This window comes from Antedon bifida, chromosome 6 (genome assembly GCF_963402885.1).
Source record: "Antedon bifida chromosome 6, ecAntBifi1.1, whole genome shotgun sequence".
In the NCBI taxonomy this organism is placed as follows: domain Eukaryota; kingdom Metazoa; phylum Echinodermata; class Crinoidea; order Comatulida; family Antedonidae; genus Antedon; species Antedon bifida.
Window position 1 is genome coordinate 9956336 of NC_136231.1, and position 18843 is coordinate 9975178.

Here is an 18843-nt window from a genome sequence, read left to right on the forward strand (position 1 = left end):
CAATAGTAAATTAGTGACAATTATGGCATCAAAATAAATATCACCATCAATGTTCATATGAGGATTAACGATAAGCCTCTTAGAACACTGTCTGTTTCGCTGTAATAAATGTTGCTAAAATCTTCATAAAACAAATTGAGCAGTTTTTGCTATTATCTTCTGAGTTGACATACTAACTTACACTTGCATCTCTGTCATTGTTTGGTGTTTATATATCGACAAACATAACTGAAGCATCTATTTCTGCTTCATTGACTTTACACTTTGTCGGATATCCATGTGATTGTTCCCTCATTTTCTATAGCACTCTCATGGGTACTTATGAATATTATAGTTTTTATAATTGGCTGCAATTTCTTGAGAAAAGGAATGATGTTTAAATTCCATTTAAATTCACAGCAATTTTTTAGGCATCAGTACATCATTGTGACAAACTTATGTATCACGTATGTTTCCGAGCGATTAAAAATATCCTTGTGATATAAAAAAAATCCACACAAATGTGAAAAAAAATATAATTTAAAAAATCCACACAAAAGAGAAAAAAAAAGTATAAACACAAAATCCACACAAAAGAGAAAAAAGAAGTATAAACACAAAAGAGAAAAAAAAGTATAAACACAAAATCCACACAAATGAGAAAAAAAATATAAACAAACAATCCACACAAAAGAGAAAAGAAAATATAAACACAAAATCCACACAAAAGAGAAAAACAAGTATAAACACAAAATCTACATATAAGAGAAAAAAAATATAAACACAGAATCCACACAAAAGAGAAAAAAAAAATAAACACAAAATCCACACAAAAGAGAAAAAAAAGTATAAACACAAAATCCACACAAAACAGAAAAAAAAAGTTTAAACACAAAATCTACAAAGTTGTAAAACAACTCAAAAAAGCTTTAATTTCAATCAACTTCCAAGAATCCTGTATACACTAAACCACTTCACTTCAATAACTTTTACAATCCAAAATCCAACCATCTTATTTTTCTTGTAAACATCCCTTTATATGTTCATATCCTTCTAGATCATTCCTTATATTCCATATTCTATTGGATTACTGTTTCTATAAACAGTATACTTCTGGACTGTTCCGATTGTTCTTATATCGATTGATGATGATTGTGCTTTATCACTGTACAATACATTATGATTGGCACTTGATATGTTTGCGCCAGTTCAGGAAACTGAGATCCGTAACAAAGATCATACCAAACCTTGGTACAACTACTCTCTTAAAATTGCTAAACGTACTGTTCATAAATATGAACGAAAGCGGCGTTTAAGTAATTCTGAGAATGATAAATGTGAATATGTAAACTGTTTAACAAGAAACTCGAAAAAGTTAAGACTGACTGTTTTTTGAAACACATTGATGAATGCTCCAATAACAAAAGAAAATTTTTTAATGTTATTAAAATATTTTGAAGGGCATGTCTGTAATTACATATCCTCATGATAATTTACCTATTTTTTTGATAAGATTGCTAATATACGAAATGAACTCTCCAAAACGCCCTGTTCTTTACCTTTGCCAATTACCTATCCACGTCTGTTCTTTTTCTACTTGTACTCATGTTGATTGCTCAACTGTTATGAAATTTGTTTCTTTGTTATCCCCTGCCTCCTGTTCCTTAGATCCTATTCCAACAAATGTGTTTAAATCATGCCTTTACTTCATATTTAGATCCACTCACAGTTTTAGTTAATAAATCCATTATTTCAGGAACCGTTCCTGGAATTTTAAAATCTGTTTAAACCTATTCTAAGAAGTCATCTCTTGACTCCAACTTGTTAAAAGATTTCCAACCAATATCAAATCTTCATTTCCTTGGAAAGCTCACCTTGAGAAAATAGTTTCAAATCAATTAATATCTTATCTCTACACATTCAATTTTTTTAATCCATTTCAATCAGCATATAGAGTTTATTACAGTACGGAAACTGCCCTAACCTTGGGACCTTGCTTTTTTCTCTGTATCTTTCCCCTCTCACTGAAATTATTAAAGAAAACAATTTACACTACCACCTGTATGCTGATGACTTTATCGATCGATTTTAATCCTTCTGAATCTCATGATATATTATAACTAAACGACTTAAAAAAATCACTCTAAAATATCATCCTAGCTATCATCCAGCATGCTCTTACTTAACAATACTAAAAAGTATCCGTCAAAACAAAAGTCACTTCTCGCCTTGACTATTGCAACTATCTTTCTTTGCCGTACCGAAATCTTTGATGAATCGACTTCAACGTCTCTAGAACACTGCTGCACGCATTCTAACACTTACTAGAAGATCCTCACACATATCCTATTATATATAACCTCCATTGGCTACCTATTGACTCCATTATAAAGTATAAGATCCTTTTACTAACATTTAAAGCGCTACTTCTTAAACAACCTACTTATCTTCTTGATCTTCTCCCCTCTTGCTTGTCTTAGTCCGGCTGATCAAAACCTACTGGGTATTCCTAGAATATGGAAAAGGTCTTTTTTGTTCTCTGCTTCTCTTTGGAATTTCTCCCTCGACATATTTATGACTTATGACATTATACACAGAGGGATCTTTGATAGAATTGTGTTACCGGCTATTTATTAGCAAGATCCTATTTTTCATATATTATGAATAATTAAAGATTCTGTCAAAATAATAAAACAATATATTATTTAAAAATCAGTTGTTTTTTTTTGTTTTATTCAAATCAATGCATATAACCTATAATTCGTCATAGTGACGAATTAAATCTAGGTATTATTATTATTATAAATGTTATTATTATTATTGTTATTTTATTGTTAATTATACATTGTTTCTTAATTCTATAAATACCCTTATGTTCTATAATGTTCATAGTTACTATGTTACTGTAGGTTAATGAATGGTAATTCATTGCAATCATTCACAACTAACTGTAGACTTTGTACCATCTGCTGGTGGAAATGAAACGGAATAATGTTATAAGAATAGTCTGGATTTCCAAAATTCATACCAAAAATAATTGTTGTATTCTGTGTTGCTTTATGATATAAATAAAAGGTACTGTAAAGCTCTAACCTTTACATGACAAAAATGAGATGAGCTCATATACTGTATGGACAGCACATCAAACTAGTTTTGTCAAACTAATTTGATAGTGTACTGTAGACAGAACTTAAGTAACAAATAGAAATATTTTGAAAATAATGTATTGTGCTTCAGTTTTTTTGGTGTTTTTTTTTTTTCGAATTTAAGTATAAAATTTGTTAGCATATTTTGTACATTATAGTAGTTAAAATAGATTTTTCATCTTTTTTTGACACTTTATTTAATATACATTGGTTTCAAGACCTTTAAACCAAAAGTGAATTTTATTGAAGTTCTGTGTACACTATCAAACTGTGTGACTAAAACATATGATGTGCCCATATATGGATTTGGGCACATCACACTTTTTTGTCAAACTAGTTTGATAAGTGTAGAAAGAGCTTAGCATTATAAGCATTGTTTGTTGTACTCATCTCCAGTCTGTTTTCCAACACATTAAATGAGCAACCAAGCCGACTTTTAAACATGCAGATTTGCATACTGCTGTCAACGATGTGTGACAACCTTTTAAGCATTGATTGAGTATAGCTCACTAATTTGTGTTATAAACAAAGCTTTGCATTAAAATGAATGCAACACTAAACCAGATGGCTGTTAAGCTCTCTCATTTACATTGTAGGTTTTTAACGTAAATATGGTTGATAATTTTGATATATAAATTATGCTTTATTCTGAGATAATATTGTTCAGATATGAAATCTATAAACAAAAATGATAAAATAAACAGTAATAAAAAATTATCAAAATGCTTTATAAATTGTAAATAACAAATTTGTTTTTCACTCCCAAAATCATGTTGCACGTACATAGTAGAATTTAAAAAAAACTTTCATTTTATGGTGTACCACTGTACATCTTACACATGAACCTTGTCGGGCATCTATTCCGTCTCTTTATATTATAGTCAATCTTTAATAATTAATATGAATTTGTTTCAAGTAATGCTTTGTAGGCTCTGTTTATAAATTGTACCTATACTACTGTACAACCAATTATAAATAAGTATGTGATTGGTAAACTTGTTTTTTGATATCTGGTTCCCAAAAAAGATGATTTTGTTGCTGATATTTTATGATAGGAATGTTCAAGAAATTTTAAATTAAAATTGCTTATTTTTTGCGGCTTTATTTAGCCTAAATATTATCTATAGGCCTTTGTTACCATCCGTGTTTAGTATGTTACATTGTTATAAACGTGAAATAGCGTAAAATAAGTTTTTTAACTTTATTAACTACAAGGTTGGGAAATATATTTTAAAGTGTAGGCAAACATCATTTTGTAACAAGTTTCTATTTCGGAGGTAATTTCCAGGCTCAAGTTAAAGAATAATTTCAATATTTTGTATAGAAACTGTTTTTACTGAGGTAAATTGTTTTAAAAATTCAAAATTGTAAATCAAAATGTGTACGAGGCACTTCCAAAATGTGTTCGCACAAGGAGGTTCAATCGTAAATTATAATATTTTAATTATTTAAAATTCTTTAAATTATCATTGCAACGAGAATGACACCGATTACTGCACCACATTTTATATTTTATTTATGCCAATTGTGTATTGTTTACCCACTGCATAATTCATGTTAATCTCCTGTTTTTAAACTGCAGCTGAACCATATTGGTTGGTAAATGCCTAATTCTAGGTAAATGCCTAATTCTATGTGAATGGGAAAGTTCAAATGAAGAAGAGACTGTATATCTCATTATGATCATTTTAATTATTTAACTTAATAATTCCGTGCTTAAATTTGTTTGACTGTATAATGAATAAATACTATTTATATTTTCATACTATTAATAATACAGATAGATTCGAAGAATTACTTTACCCGTATTATAAAGAAGTTGTTTCACTTTTTTTGTAATTTTTAAGTAAATTTCTTTCGTAGACTATGGCAATTCAAACAGATTCATATACAAATTTCAGCAGCAATTTCAATTTTCAAGGCTGCTCTTACAGAACACAATATTTATATTTTCATTAATTATTTTATTAGCCTAGGCCTAGATTTGTTTTTATTGTGTTTTATTTTTATATATTGTATTTTTATTTTGTTTTATTCTACTACAATTTTATTTTACTACAATATGGAGTGGAAGCCTAATTAAATCTGCTTGGCTTCTTATTTTTTAGTGAACAAATAGATGATGAAATAGATACAGTATAATTTATTTTTTTGGTGAAAATGGGTAATAAATTTGTTACAGTACTGTATATACCCACTTGTTCAGACACAGGGTGACACTGGAAATGAAGAACAAAAAATATGTTGTTGAACAAAGTGGCTGCAGATAACTTAAGAAGGGAAGGGACAAGAACTATAATTTTAATTTTCTCTGATATAAGTTAGAATTAGCAAGTTATAAGGTTCCTAAGATAAAATTGCATTTGGAACTTCTAAGAACCATGCCCCGTTTTTTTAGGCGTCAATATATCGGAAACCAAAGGCTAAATTTAGTGTTGGTTTGTTCATATTTTTGCGGTTTCGTTAAAATCTGAGATGACTGCGCGGGAACTACAGTATTCAATACTTGGTTGATTTAACATAGAGTTACCTAAATGTCAACTCATATGCTACAGTATTATTATAGTTAATTAGTTAAAGGTATTTATAGTTGTACAACAAATTGCAAAAGACATATTGTACTAAAAGTGAAAATTTGATTATCTGCACAATTACCTTTTGAGTAACCAATTACCCTTGATTCCTCGTCAAATGTGTTGCATTTTGAAATAAACAGTTTCTAAGCATGCACGCATGGCAGTTTTGTCGTAGCATAGCACTATGCAGTCAATGAGGTTGTATTAGTTTACAAGTTTTCATTATGTTTTATTCTTTGGATGAAAAATGTGTAAGAATAGATTATCCATCGAATGCCAGCAAATTGACATTGACTTCTAATACACACTCTATTATATACAACATTGTACTTAAAATATACATATGCCCGCAGATATTATCGTACACTAGTTAGTAGTTGATTCATAACATGTTACCTTTCCTGTACAACTAGTAAATTGACAAATCTGTAGTCTTAGTATGTCAAATTTGAAACATTTACTGTACACCCTAAAGACTTCTTTGAGATTGTTTTAAAATATTAAAGACTTGCAGGTTTTTTAATTAGCTTATTACTTCCTGTGTATTATTGATTAGCCTTTAGTGACGGCATATTTTTTTACCTTCTTCAGCAACAGTTCTCAGGATATGCATGTTTTATGATTTTGATGAATTTTACATAATTGCTTTTACATTAAGTACATTTCCATCTGTTGTTTCCATACATTTTAGAAAGTGTTCTAACAATATCTTTTGTTAATTTTGTATTCATTGTTTATTTAATTTTTTAACAATTTTGGCCTCTAAATTGCAGACTTGGTGTTTTGTACACTGATCATTTTAAAGCCCCCTTCCCTACGTTTTTTAGATCTAATTTAAGATCACAAACTATATTTAATGTAAAAATAATACTATATGGTCCTATTGCGATAACGTTTTTCGTCTTTAAACGGTTAAAAATGTGAAAAATAAGTCGATTCTAATAATTATAGCGGCCCGCTATAAATCCCAAAATGCATTGCGCGCGGATTGATATGTTTGTTTTTCACCTGTAATTCGCCCACTTTTCGATCGATCGTGAGGCCAAAACAAATGGAAGACTCCTAACTTTTCAGAGAAAATACCGGGTTTTCCCCAATTTTTATCAACGGAGTCTGGCAAAAATAGAAAGACAATTAATGCAGCAACTATACAACGTCAGGCTAGGTATATAGCTAGCGTACGATGTTCGTACGTTACCGATGTTTACCAGCTAGGCCTACAAAACTAAGCCTAGCTAGGCTAGGCCTAAGACCGTCCACGAGAGGTCGATCGCCGCGAGCTACTTAGGTAGTGCATTGTTTCTCACTTTTTATCATAATTTACCATAAAACGTACATTTAAGACAAGGAATGACATGGTTTAATGTTTTTAAAGTGATATATATGTATTATTTTCCAAAAAACGTCCAAAATTGCAGGGAAGGGGTCTTTAAGCCTCACACACCCAAGTTTAGCCTACTTTAGGTCTATTGTAGCTATCTAGCTAGATAGCCTGTCTAATTTTATTTTTATTATTTAACTATTAATTACACCTACTAAATACTGAATAATCTCCACATATAGAAATGAATCAAGTAATCTTTTCTTCTTATTGTTTTTTCATTAAACCTAATAATAACACTTAAAATGTAACAATATTCAGTAGATAAAATGTGGGTTGCTGAGAGTCTTGTGATGTTGAGTAAGGAGTATCCATATTCTTGATATCTGTACTATACAATGACAGTTACATTAAAACCTTTTAAAATCCTTTTTTTTTAATTTCGTATAATTTATTCAAAAAAAAAAGAAGAAATGGATAAATAAATCAATTATTTAACTGAATATATGTTATTTTTGTCTAATCAGTAGAATTAATAGAAAACAAAAAATTAAAGTAATTTATATTCTTTGTCAGAGATCGCAAAAGACGCTCACGTTCAAAGACACCACCTCCAACAAATCGACGTTCTCGCTCAGGATCAACTTCACCTCGAAGGTCTAAGTAAGTTTTTGTGAAAAGCCAGAATTTCATTTTCATTTCATTATTTTTGTATAGTTACAAGATTGATGTATTTGCTCAAATAAACTCCAAGGAACATAATTTGTCCCCTTGAAATTGTTCCTACTGCATGCATCTATACACATCGGGTATCAGCAAAAATTGCGACGCTGCGCTGCGCAACATAGATAACTTGGACGCCATTCGGCCGGACAATACACCTGGATGGTTGTGAGATACATTTACACAATTTTTAAAGTAACTGAAAGATAATTAAATTGCAATTACTAATAATATTTTGTATAAAATAAATTATTATAGACACTAATTACAATCACCCGAAGAGTAAACAATATTTGTTTTTGCTAATGTCCGCTCGAACGGCATCCATGGGATTTGTACCGGGAAGGTTTTAAATTACTTTTAGATTTAACCTTAACATTTTTCCACTCAGGCTGTTTGTTCTTTATACAGATTGTTCCTTTTGCACAGATTCACCGGTATCAAAATTTGAACCGCACCTGAGTGGGGGATAATGGGTATCAAAAAGGAAAGGTTTTATGAATTAAATTTGGGAACATTTTAAACTATACATAAACTTCCCTCAGCGAGGGAGGTTTGGGGTAATTTGGTATCAAAATATCTAGAATTGTACTGAGAAAGGTTTATGAACATGGTGTTATCAATAATAGTAAAGTCTTTTTTTTATTTCAACATTATTTATATAACCCTTCCAGCTGGACAAATTAATACCAGTTGATTCAGGGGTCCTCTTAAATTCAATAAAATACATAAAACAGATAAATTACCAAGTAGGATGAAAAAATACATTAAATATTTATACAAGAAGTATATACTATAATCGACAGTTACAACATGTTGAACTCATCCAAAGAGCATTCAAAGAAAAACATCTTATCTGGCAATTCATCACAATGAAGGAATCATACAAAACAACCGACAATGTGCTGCTCAGTCAAGCGCTCAATGGGGCGGAGCAAAAGGGCCAAACTGAAGCAAACGTATCTGAATGGCAGGCTTAAAAAAAACATATTTTTAATGACGTTTATCATAATTCAATAGAAATCATGTTGTAATAATTTCCCTATTATTTAAAGGCACCTCAACATTGTGTTGTTTTCAAATTTTTATTATTATAATATTATTAAGCCATTTCTTATAAATTAATACACACAGTTAAAACTGTAATTAGAACCGTCCATACTCGTTAATCGTGTCTAACACAGAGTTCTAATAATTGACTGAAAATTAATTATATCAAGTTTATATGAGAAAAAGCACTTAAAATATCCATTATGCATGCTGGAGGCTTTAATGTTGAAATCTTGCTTCATTTTATAACAAAATTATTGCATTTATCTTTGAACAATTGAATTCATTAATTTATTCGGAATCTTGTATTGTATATTAATATACAACACATTATGAGTGAAAAGACAAACAATTACATGTTGCATTAAAATTTAACTTGTAAATTTTGAAAAAGCTTCTCTATTGTTCCTTTGTTTGTTTCAATTTTATAGGATATCATAAAAATATTAATAACCCTTCAAAGCAAAACATGTTTCCAGTAAAATTTGAAATTCAAATTGATATTCAATATCAAATTATTTTATTACATTTATTGATAAAAATATTGGTATATGATAAGCATTATTTTAAGATATTGTGTACTTCTCCATGTAGTTAAAAATAACATTGCACACTCCCAAAAACATTCTATGGTGTCCAAATTGTGGAAAGCGTAATGTCGGAAGACGGAAAACGTTAACAACAACAACAACAACTGCCATTTCGAGCATCTAAATGTCCATATTTCTAAACCTGAGCTTCAACCATGGTTGGACTGAGGTGGGGAGTCGGCTTATATTTATCAACTTTATCCCGTCCAGAAGATTTTTAAAGAACGATTTCCGGACACCTAGATGTCCATATTCCTAAAAATGTTCCCACCTCACCTCATCACTGTCCACTGTATCGAAAGCCTTGCTAATATATAAAGATTATATACAGATCCTGGTGTTGTTCTATGTAGTGCTTTTTCTTGAATTTTCGGATATTGAAAATCATGTCTATAGTGCGTGGCTCTGAATCCACATTGTGAATCAGCTTGTATATTTTTTGCTAAGATCTTGTCAGCAATGGAAAAAAGGAGATGCCTCTGTGGTTTCCACAGACTCTTTGATCACCTTTGTTCATATTTTGAGAATGGCATCTTTAAAGTCATGTGGTATCTTCCTCTGCTCCCAGCACATATGAATAAGTTTTAATAAGAGGTTTTCTTTTAATTACCGGTCCTCAATGTTTGAATACCTCCACAAGTATGTCATCAGCACCAGGGGCCTTTCCTAGCATTTCTAAACATTTCTTCTTGGTAAACTAAACGAAATTGTTCATATTCTTGGAGGAAGAATTGCTTTAAATTTTACAGATTGTAAAAAAATGATAAAGTAATTGGTTTTCAGATAAGGTTCAGATTATGAAGAAAGATTGCCATTTCTAGGATTGCTAGGAATCTTTATTGCAGCTTTTAGATATGATCTTTAATCAAGTATTCTAAATCATGTTTTATACTGGTGGTGTTTGTAATAATATTGGTAATAATGACCAGTGCTATATTAGCAAGTCTTGTATGTATCATGTTTAAATCCTGTAAACCACATCATCACGAACGCAAAACGTCTTGCGACGTAAGGCGCTAAACAAAACTCCTCCAATCAAAGCGATTATTGGCCAAGTGTGCATAGGCTTATTTATTTTTCTTTTCATATCATTCTTAATAAAAATAATTTTTATCCATGTGGTTTTGGGTCTCTTGACTTTTTTCATTGATTCTGATAGAGCTCTTTGTGCTGGGATATCGCAGTCTAGACAAAGGTGTCCACACCATGTCAAGCGTCTTCTCTTTATCATTCTGCTCCAACTTAAGAAAGCAAATATAACTAATAACTAAATATGAAATTGAATACTGTTTCAGTTTCACTTTTATTTCACGTATTATTATATATACATTTGTACTTATAAATATTAAATAATAATAATACATTTGATTGTGTGTGGGGATTACAATAAGCCGTAATGACTTCAAGTCTGAACCTCCAGATAAAAAAAAACAATAAATATGGTGATGACTGAGATAAACAAGAAGAAAAACAATTATATGTACTTTAAATAAGTTCTTCTAAGTACAAGAAAAACAAAACTAAACAAAATAAGACAAACAACTATAATGCATAACTATGTATTAATGATTGTTAATTTTCTTTTAAAAGATGCTAATACTTATTAATATATCTTAGGTAGAGTATTGTACACTTTATGATTCATTTTTTTGCAGGCATAAAAAAGATAAGAAGGGTAAGGACAGAGAACGCGAAACTGATAGAAGTCGTGACAGAGATTCTTCCCGTAATAAAAAGCACAAACGAGATCGTGAACGTGACCGCAAAGATCGCGATCGTGATGATCGTAAAGACAGAGAATCTGATCGGGATAGAAAGAAAGATGTTAAAGTAAAACGTGACTATGATGAAGAAGAACAGGGATATGACAAAGATGCTGAGAAAAGGGAGAAGAAGAGTACAACTCACCGCCATGATAGTTCCAGTGAACAGAAAGTAGAACATATCGTGAAAGATGAACTGGAAAAGGCAGTAACAGCGAGTGATGCAAATGTCCAAGAAATGGATATGGATGTTGATACAGATTAGACAAAGGTGCAAACACTCTTATTTAGGCCCATTGCCCCCTGGACCTCCTCTCTGTTTTATAACAAACCCATTGCCAATCAGAATAGTATTATAGTCATAATTACATAAATAAGGACAAATGTAACCTTTGATCCAATGATGTAATGCAATCATTCCTTTATAGTTTAGAAAATACAATTTGTTATTATGTCATGGAAAATAAATACTATGGTACCATTTAAAATCAACTTGCATTCCAAGTTGCTCTATAACATTTCTTTTATATAAATATTAATTTGTTAATCAAGGATCAATTAATGAAGGATGGATGTGATTTTCACTAAAAAATGCATTTTTTTTTCAGGGAGAAATTAGCAAAGAATATGAATTTGTACAACCTGCCTATTCCCTTTTTATACATTTATTTGTTTTGTAGACATTAGTTATTAGTCCAAGAGCATTAGTTCATAAGTATAGGCAGACCCGGAAATTTCTGGTAACAAGCTAATTTTTTCAGGAAAGGTCGAGAACTATGATTGGAACATCATACTAAAAGTCCTGAAAAATCCTCCTTGTGCTCTCCGAGAAATCCAAGATGGCGTCCAAAATGGCTGCCATTTTAAATTGGTCTATAACTTTGTAACCGCTTGTCGTAGAGTATCGATTTTGGTGTCAAATAGTTCACAATATATACATTCCTATTTGCTCTAACAGAAAATTTTGTCAAAAAATGGCCGCTACTACAGTTTCTGGCAGTTTGACCTTTGACCTGGTCTTATCATATCTCGGTAATGGCTTGTCATAGAGAATTAAGATTAGGCCCAAATTGTTCAGAACATGCATATTTTTATTTGGTTTAATGAAATATTTTATCCCAAAATGACCGGAAGTGAGGTTATTGACCTCTTATTGACCTATTCATATCTCTTTACCGTATCTCAAGAAATATTTGTCGTAGAGCATTACTTTTGGTGTCATATTGTTTGGAACATATACATTTCTATTTAGTCTAATACAACAGTTTGCCCTCAAATGCTCGGAAGTAAGTTAATTTATTGAAAACTTAAAAAATCAAAGAGCTACATAGGCAGAGGATATGAATACTGTAGAAAAAATCTAAATCAAAGTTTTAACTCAGGTCTTAAAACATGTTTTGGGCATAGCACATCATCAGGTAAAGTGAATTGTTACAAAAAGAAAATATAAAGTCAATAAATTACAAAGAATAACTGTCAGTGGCTAATCAAAGTTGGTTAAGTAAACAAAAGACAATTGGCAAATACCTATGTACACAGCACATCCGACCATTTATATGCAATTTTGAGTTGCGTGCAAACGCGACTCTATTGCTCACTATGTCGGTCGGTAAACACTAACTGTACTCATATTCATATTTTTTCGTTATTTTGACACTGGATATTAATACTACAAATATAAATGTTTTTAAACATTTTTCAACATTTTTTTACCTTTCAGCAATTTCAGTTGGTTGGTCAGTCGGTAAACACTAACTCACATTCATATTTTTTTGTTATTTTGACACTGGATATTAATACTTGGAGGCAAATATAAATGTTTTTACAAATTTTTTTACATTTTCAGCAATTTCGGTTATTCGGTCAGTTGGTAAACACTAACCCATATTCATATTTTTTCGTTATTTTGACACTGGATATATTATTTAATACTTGGAGGAAATGTTTTTAAAAATGTGAACTTTTTTAAACATTTTCAGCAATTTAAGTTGGTCGGTCAGTAAACATTAACTCAAATTTACGCACGCGACTGCAGCCATGTATATGGCCTTGTTGACTTTGTAAAAATAATGCATTTTGAAACATTCCTTGATTTAAATGTTTGTTGTATGGCTTATTTATGATAAAAAGAGAATATACCCTAGGTATTTCACGTCAAACGCTCTTTACTTGGCATGCATAGACTTTCTTTTCCAGATTCAGATTTGATTTGGTCCTTGCTGAAATCTATGAAAAATAGATTGGAATACCCGGGCAATGATCCCGGTACCTCTCACATGCTAAGTGAGAGCTCTACCATTTGAGCTAGTCCCCCAGTTACATTAACTGTTTAAAGATGAAAAAGTATCGCCATATGCCCTATATATGATTTATTAAATATTGAAAATATGCAAAATAAGGGTCTTTAAATCACTTCAACATTGATCAGCAGCATTCTGTTACAGTCATTCATCATCTGATGTTGCATCTTCAACTTTTTGGTGTTTGTTGCTTCTTTCACATCATTATCATCATGTTCATCTGCATGGGTGTTGTTGCATGTTTGCCCAAAAGTTATGACGTTATGACGTTAGAGAACGTTCAATAGTGCATTCTCTTTTAAAACAAGGAATGACCTGGTTTTATGTTTCAAAATGCATTATTTCTACAAATAAAATGGTCTTTAACATTAAGTTTTTGACAATCCGGAGTATAATATATGCCATGTACATAGTTTTCCCTGCCAATTGAGCATTTCCATGCGAAATGTATATGACCTGAACATTTCATTCTCATACTCACAGTAGTCTATACATTTCCTAAATTACATAAAATTTCTACTTTTCTGAAAAAAAATAATTATCATAATTTCTATAATAAATAATAAAAATAACGACATGATTTCAACAAAAGCACTAATTCGCGTATGTACTGTAATGCGAGTTACAGACGAATAACGCATTTAAAATGTATTCATGACATCTACATATAGGTGACATTTTGTAGCAATAACTTTTCAACCATAACTAGTATGAGAATTTCAATTAACGTGTCCCTTTGTTCTATCGAAGTTAAATAAATAATTATTTTGGTTTTTTCTTGTATAGTTCATACCCTTATTACAGTAAAATTTACCCTCAAGGTTATTGTTGAAAATAACAAAACACTCTTCAACTACCCAATAAAATGTTGCAGAATAACCCATTTTTTTGTTTACTTAACCAACTTTGATTAGCCAATGACAGTTATTCTTTGTAAGTTATTGACTTTATATTTTCTTTTTGTAACTTTACCTGATGATGTGCTATGCCCAAAACATGTTTTAAGGCAGAGATAAAACTTTTAGATTTAGATTTTTTCTACAGTATTCATATCCTCTGCCTATGTAGCTCTTTGATTTTTAAAGTTTTCAATAAATTAACTTACTTTCGAGCATTTGAGGGCAAACTGTTGTATTAGACTAAATAGAAATGTATATGTTCCAAACAATATGACACCAAAAGTAATGCTCTACGACAAATATTTCTTGAGATACGGTAAAGAGATATGAATAGGTCAATAAGAGGTCAATAACCTCACTTCTGGTCATTTTGGGATAAAATATTTCATTAAACCAAATAAAAATATGCATGTTCTGAACAATTTGGGCCTAATCTTAATTCTCTATGACAAGCCATTACCGAGATATGATAAGAGCAGGTCAAAGGTCAAACTGCCAGAAACTGTAGTAGCGGCCATTTTTTGACAAAATTTTCTGTTAGAGCAAATAGGAATGTATATATTGTGAACTATTTGACACCAAAATCGATACTCTACGACAAGCGGTTACAAAGTTATAGACCAATTTAAAATGGCAGCCATTTTGGACGCCATCTTGGATTTCTCGGAGAGCACAAGGAGGATTTTTCAGGACTTTTAGTATGATGTTCCAATCATAGTTCTCGACCTTTCCTGAAAAAATTAGCTTGTTACCAGAAATTTCCGGGTCAAACCCTAATGCTCTTGGACTATATTCTGTGTGTTTATCCATATCCATAAACTTTATTTTAAACAAGTAAGTTTATCGCATCTAAAGGTAATGAATATCTCCGATAATCAGTGTATAACATTAGTACAAGCATCGTCGTTATATTTTGTCAGGTTTTTAAAAAATAAAGTGTTCATAGTTGTCAAACATAAAATTGATGTGATCATTTTTTACGAAGATATAGTATATTCTGTGCATTAATGGGGGTAGTAAATTGACGCTGGAAGCGTATTCCATGGTTACTTATGGGTCTCATGATTCTTAATAGTTCTTTCGTTAGATGCACTTGGGATATCAATGACAGTACAATATTCATTCATTAAGGATTTACTCTTAAAAGAAATAAATTGGTGAATTTCGGTGTTTGGAGGATTATGACATACACTTGATGAACAGGAAAATTACAGGTTTACTTTCAAAGAAGAAGTGCGTAAAGCAATGTTGTAGCCTATACGAAATGTGCATACTGTGCCACTGTACAATTAATACAAATATTAACAGATTTGACAGTTAATTAATGCACACAAATTATTTTGCAAACATTTTACATCGGCAGGTCATGAAGATTTTGCTTAAATTTAGTTCACAAAGAGTCCATAAGCTAAAACTATCGGTTCGCTTAAATGAAAAACACGTTTTTGCGCAATATTTCAAACGTCTATATTTCCTTATTTATGGCTCCATTTTAGCAAATAAGGTATCACTGGATAGGAAATCAGGAATCAACAAACCCAATTGATTTACAATGCTGCCAACTGTTGACCCTTGTTGAACAGTAGAAATTGTCTTTTTTTGCCTACCACAAAACAGTACTATACTATCCATCAAAATGTTTTATCAGGGGGATTACCACCTATCTGATAGGACAGTGATTTATTCACTATTGGTAATCCTTGGCCACATAGCCTTAAGACATAAAATTTAAAAAAAAAATTTAAAAAAATTTAAAACAAAGAGATCACATTATTTGTAAGTTAGTGACACTGAGGGTTTTTGGCATTTTAAGTTTTTATTAATCAGCATCAGTATTCGAAATGTTAATCTGACATCGCATCTGACTGCCTGCTATCAACATCTAGTTGCCACAAAAGACCGCATTCTTAAAGAGCTACCAAAACCTGAACAAACTTGGGACGAGATTGATGTGAAATCTGTGCCTCGACGTGCTGTTTTTGATTGGATATTATTGATGCAGAAGTTTGTTGCTGCTGCTTTGTTGACGCTATCACTGACTTACTGGCAACATGGAGGAAATCCTCCATGCTGGCAAGTACAGTATATCTTTGTTCATTCCAGTGGCATCCGACAGATTTGTCTGAGCAACAGATGACAGCTCAGAATGAAGAGCATTATCGTTAGATTAATTATTATTAGATTATTATTATTACAAAACTTAGGCTAGTAGAAGCTGGCCCTGTGTAGAAACCTAGCCCTACTTACTACTAGGCCTAGAGGCCCATTAAGCCTTGTAGAAAGAGTCAATGTTGTTGTTTCGTTTTTGACACCCGCGCCTTTGATAAAACCCCTATGGTGGACAGAAAAACCCTCATAATGGCCAAATAAAACATCTATTATGGACAGAATTCAACCCCGCCACTGTGGTTTGGGTGCTGACATCGATTCGAGATGCTTCTTATAATATTCTGCAAACATCTTTAAAGTCTTTTTTCTGAGAATGTATGTTGTATGTCTTGTAGCCTTCTCTAGCACATTTGCAGTGTATTATGATAATTCGTGTCGTACCTAGTTACAACCACTATCAGTGATGTTTATCTTTCTTAATTTATATTCTTCAGTTTCACAAAATTAGTCACGTGATGATGGAAGGAGATTATATCGGGATTTGCTGATCAAGGACAAGATTACGGTTGCTTCCGAATTGATTGATGAATTGTAAACGTGCTCCATTTAGGGTCATAAGTTCACCATTCTTTATCACTGAGATTTTCAGTTTGAAAAATGTAAATTAGAATGGTGGCATTTCTAATGACAAATTTATGACAATGCGGTAGGGCCTAATTATGAGTTTATTTGGCTAAAAATCGTAATTTTAGAGTCGTACTTTTTTTTAAATTTTAATCTCGTTCCATTTAATTTTATTCGATATCAAAGCTGAATTATGATGCTTATAAATATAAAACAACCAAACTGATAAATGCGAAATGCTTCAATTCACCGTTCTGGATTCTGCAGATCCCGCCTTTAAACTTAAGTTCAAGGAAGCCCTCCACATCACGTGGAGGAAACGTTCCTTGAACAAACATATCTATAACTTAGGCTTCCCACTTGCGATTATTATGATTGTTTGTTGTCCGCTTACCTCGTTTTTATCATGCTAATCACTGCCTCATTTAAATACAACCGGTGTTATTGGTATATAAGTACTCTAGGCGTTGAATTCAGTTCTGAGGATGAGAATAGTATTCTCGAAACATGTCAAGGTATTTTAAACTGACAAGTACATAAACCACCGAATTTTGTAGCAAATGAGTAATTAACAATTATTTGATTTATTTTTTTCTTTTAATCCTAATATTACAGTCTCTCATTTCCAATACCAGACATCGTTCTGTAATGGTTCTATTTCAGTTTGCAATAATGTTGACCAAAAAACGTTGAGGGTTGATGACTGATGGAGGATGAATATTTACAAGACCATGTTTGTATTTTGTAGAACATAGTTGATCGTCGAATATTTAGAGAAAACCCAAGGTGGAAATTAATTGACTCACACGAGTTCTGCGGTACACGGAGGACCATAAGCGAGCAGATGTTCTTTGGACCTGTTCAAGGCGCTTGATCCCATCCAATGTGAATTCCATATTTCGCCATCATGGGCCTATCTCAAATTGTGGTAGCTAGGCTTAACAGCATATAGATAAACACAGGAAATTACACCAAAACATAATAATTTGCTATAGTTCAGCAGTTATTTTTGTAATGTGCTTAGTGAGATTACTGTATACAACATTCTAACTTTAATGAAACACACAAAGTTTCTGAAATGTGTTCATTGAATTAGAAAGATCCCCTCACGCTTCAAATGTGTTCATTCAATGCGTAACAGTTTTAAATATTGTCTATTATCTATTTAATAATTTAAGAAACAATGATTTTTTATCAATTACTTCAAAAATAAATAAATAAAATCAGTAGTAGCCATTTTGTGTAACGATAAATAATATTGTCTGAAATGCTCTATTTAATTATAAAATAGGACCTATCAAGTATCAAATACATACAATTTTATTGGATTCAGGTTTCCTTCTGTAGTTGATTTCTATCAATAAATTAATTTTATTTCAGAGTCTGTGGCGTACTCTGTCAAATAATCCTAAAATTAAACTATATAGGCCTTGTACTGTATTTTTTATATTCAGTAGTAGTGAAGTGACCCACGTCCCAACATTCCAGTAAACAAAAATTAATGTCTAATTTCCAAAGAACCTTCGTCGTCAGCCGCAGACAAACTTAGACCTACTCACTATTCAAACAATTCTTATACTATAATAGGCCTACACAGCATTCGCCAACAATATTTACCATAGAGGGAGGATGGTTTGACCATTATTTAATGATAAATTGCGTTGACAGCCACACGAAAACAATGCTTATTCAACAGGCCTTACTGACTATTGTCTGCATACATCTCATAGACTGTCTTCGGCCAGACGTGCTTAGGAGTTTAC

At 31.6% G+C, this 18843-nt stretch overlaps 1 protein-coding gene across 3 annotated transcripts in view; it reads left to right on the forward strand.

Annotated features, from left to right (window-relative positions):
* LOC144845327 (uncharacterized) overlaps nucleotides 1-17154 on the forward strand; it is a 30740-nt gene extending 13586 nt beyond the window's left edge. The window contains exons 8-11 of one of the 3 annotated variants that reach the window (XR_013612536.1): nucleotides 7599-7685; nucleotides 11041-11419; nucleotides 11757-11836; nucleotides 15138-15308. Coding sequence is in view for 2 of the 3 variants with exons in the window: in XM_078702588.1 (XP_078558714.1) it covers nucleotides 7599-7685; nucleotides 11041-11413 (460 nt within the window). In the remaining variant the exon portion in view is untranslated. Of the gene's footprint in view, nucleotides 1-7598; nucleotides 7686-11040; nucleotides 11837-15137; nucleotides 15309-16950 lie in introns of those variants that run through there. The other 2 variants (XM_078702588.1, XM_078702587.1) reach the window with 2 other exon arrangements.
* The last annotated feature ends 1689 nt before the right edge of the window (nucleotides 17155-18843 follow it).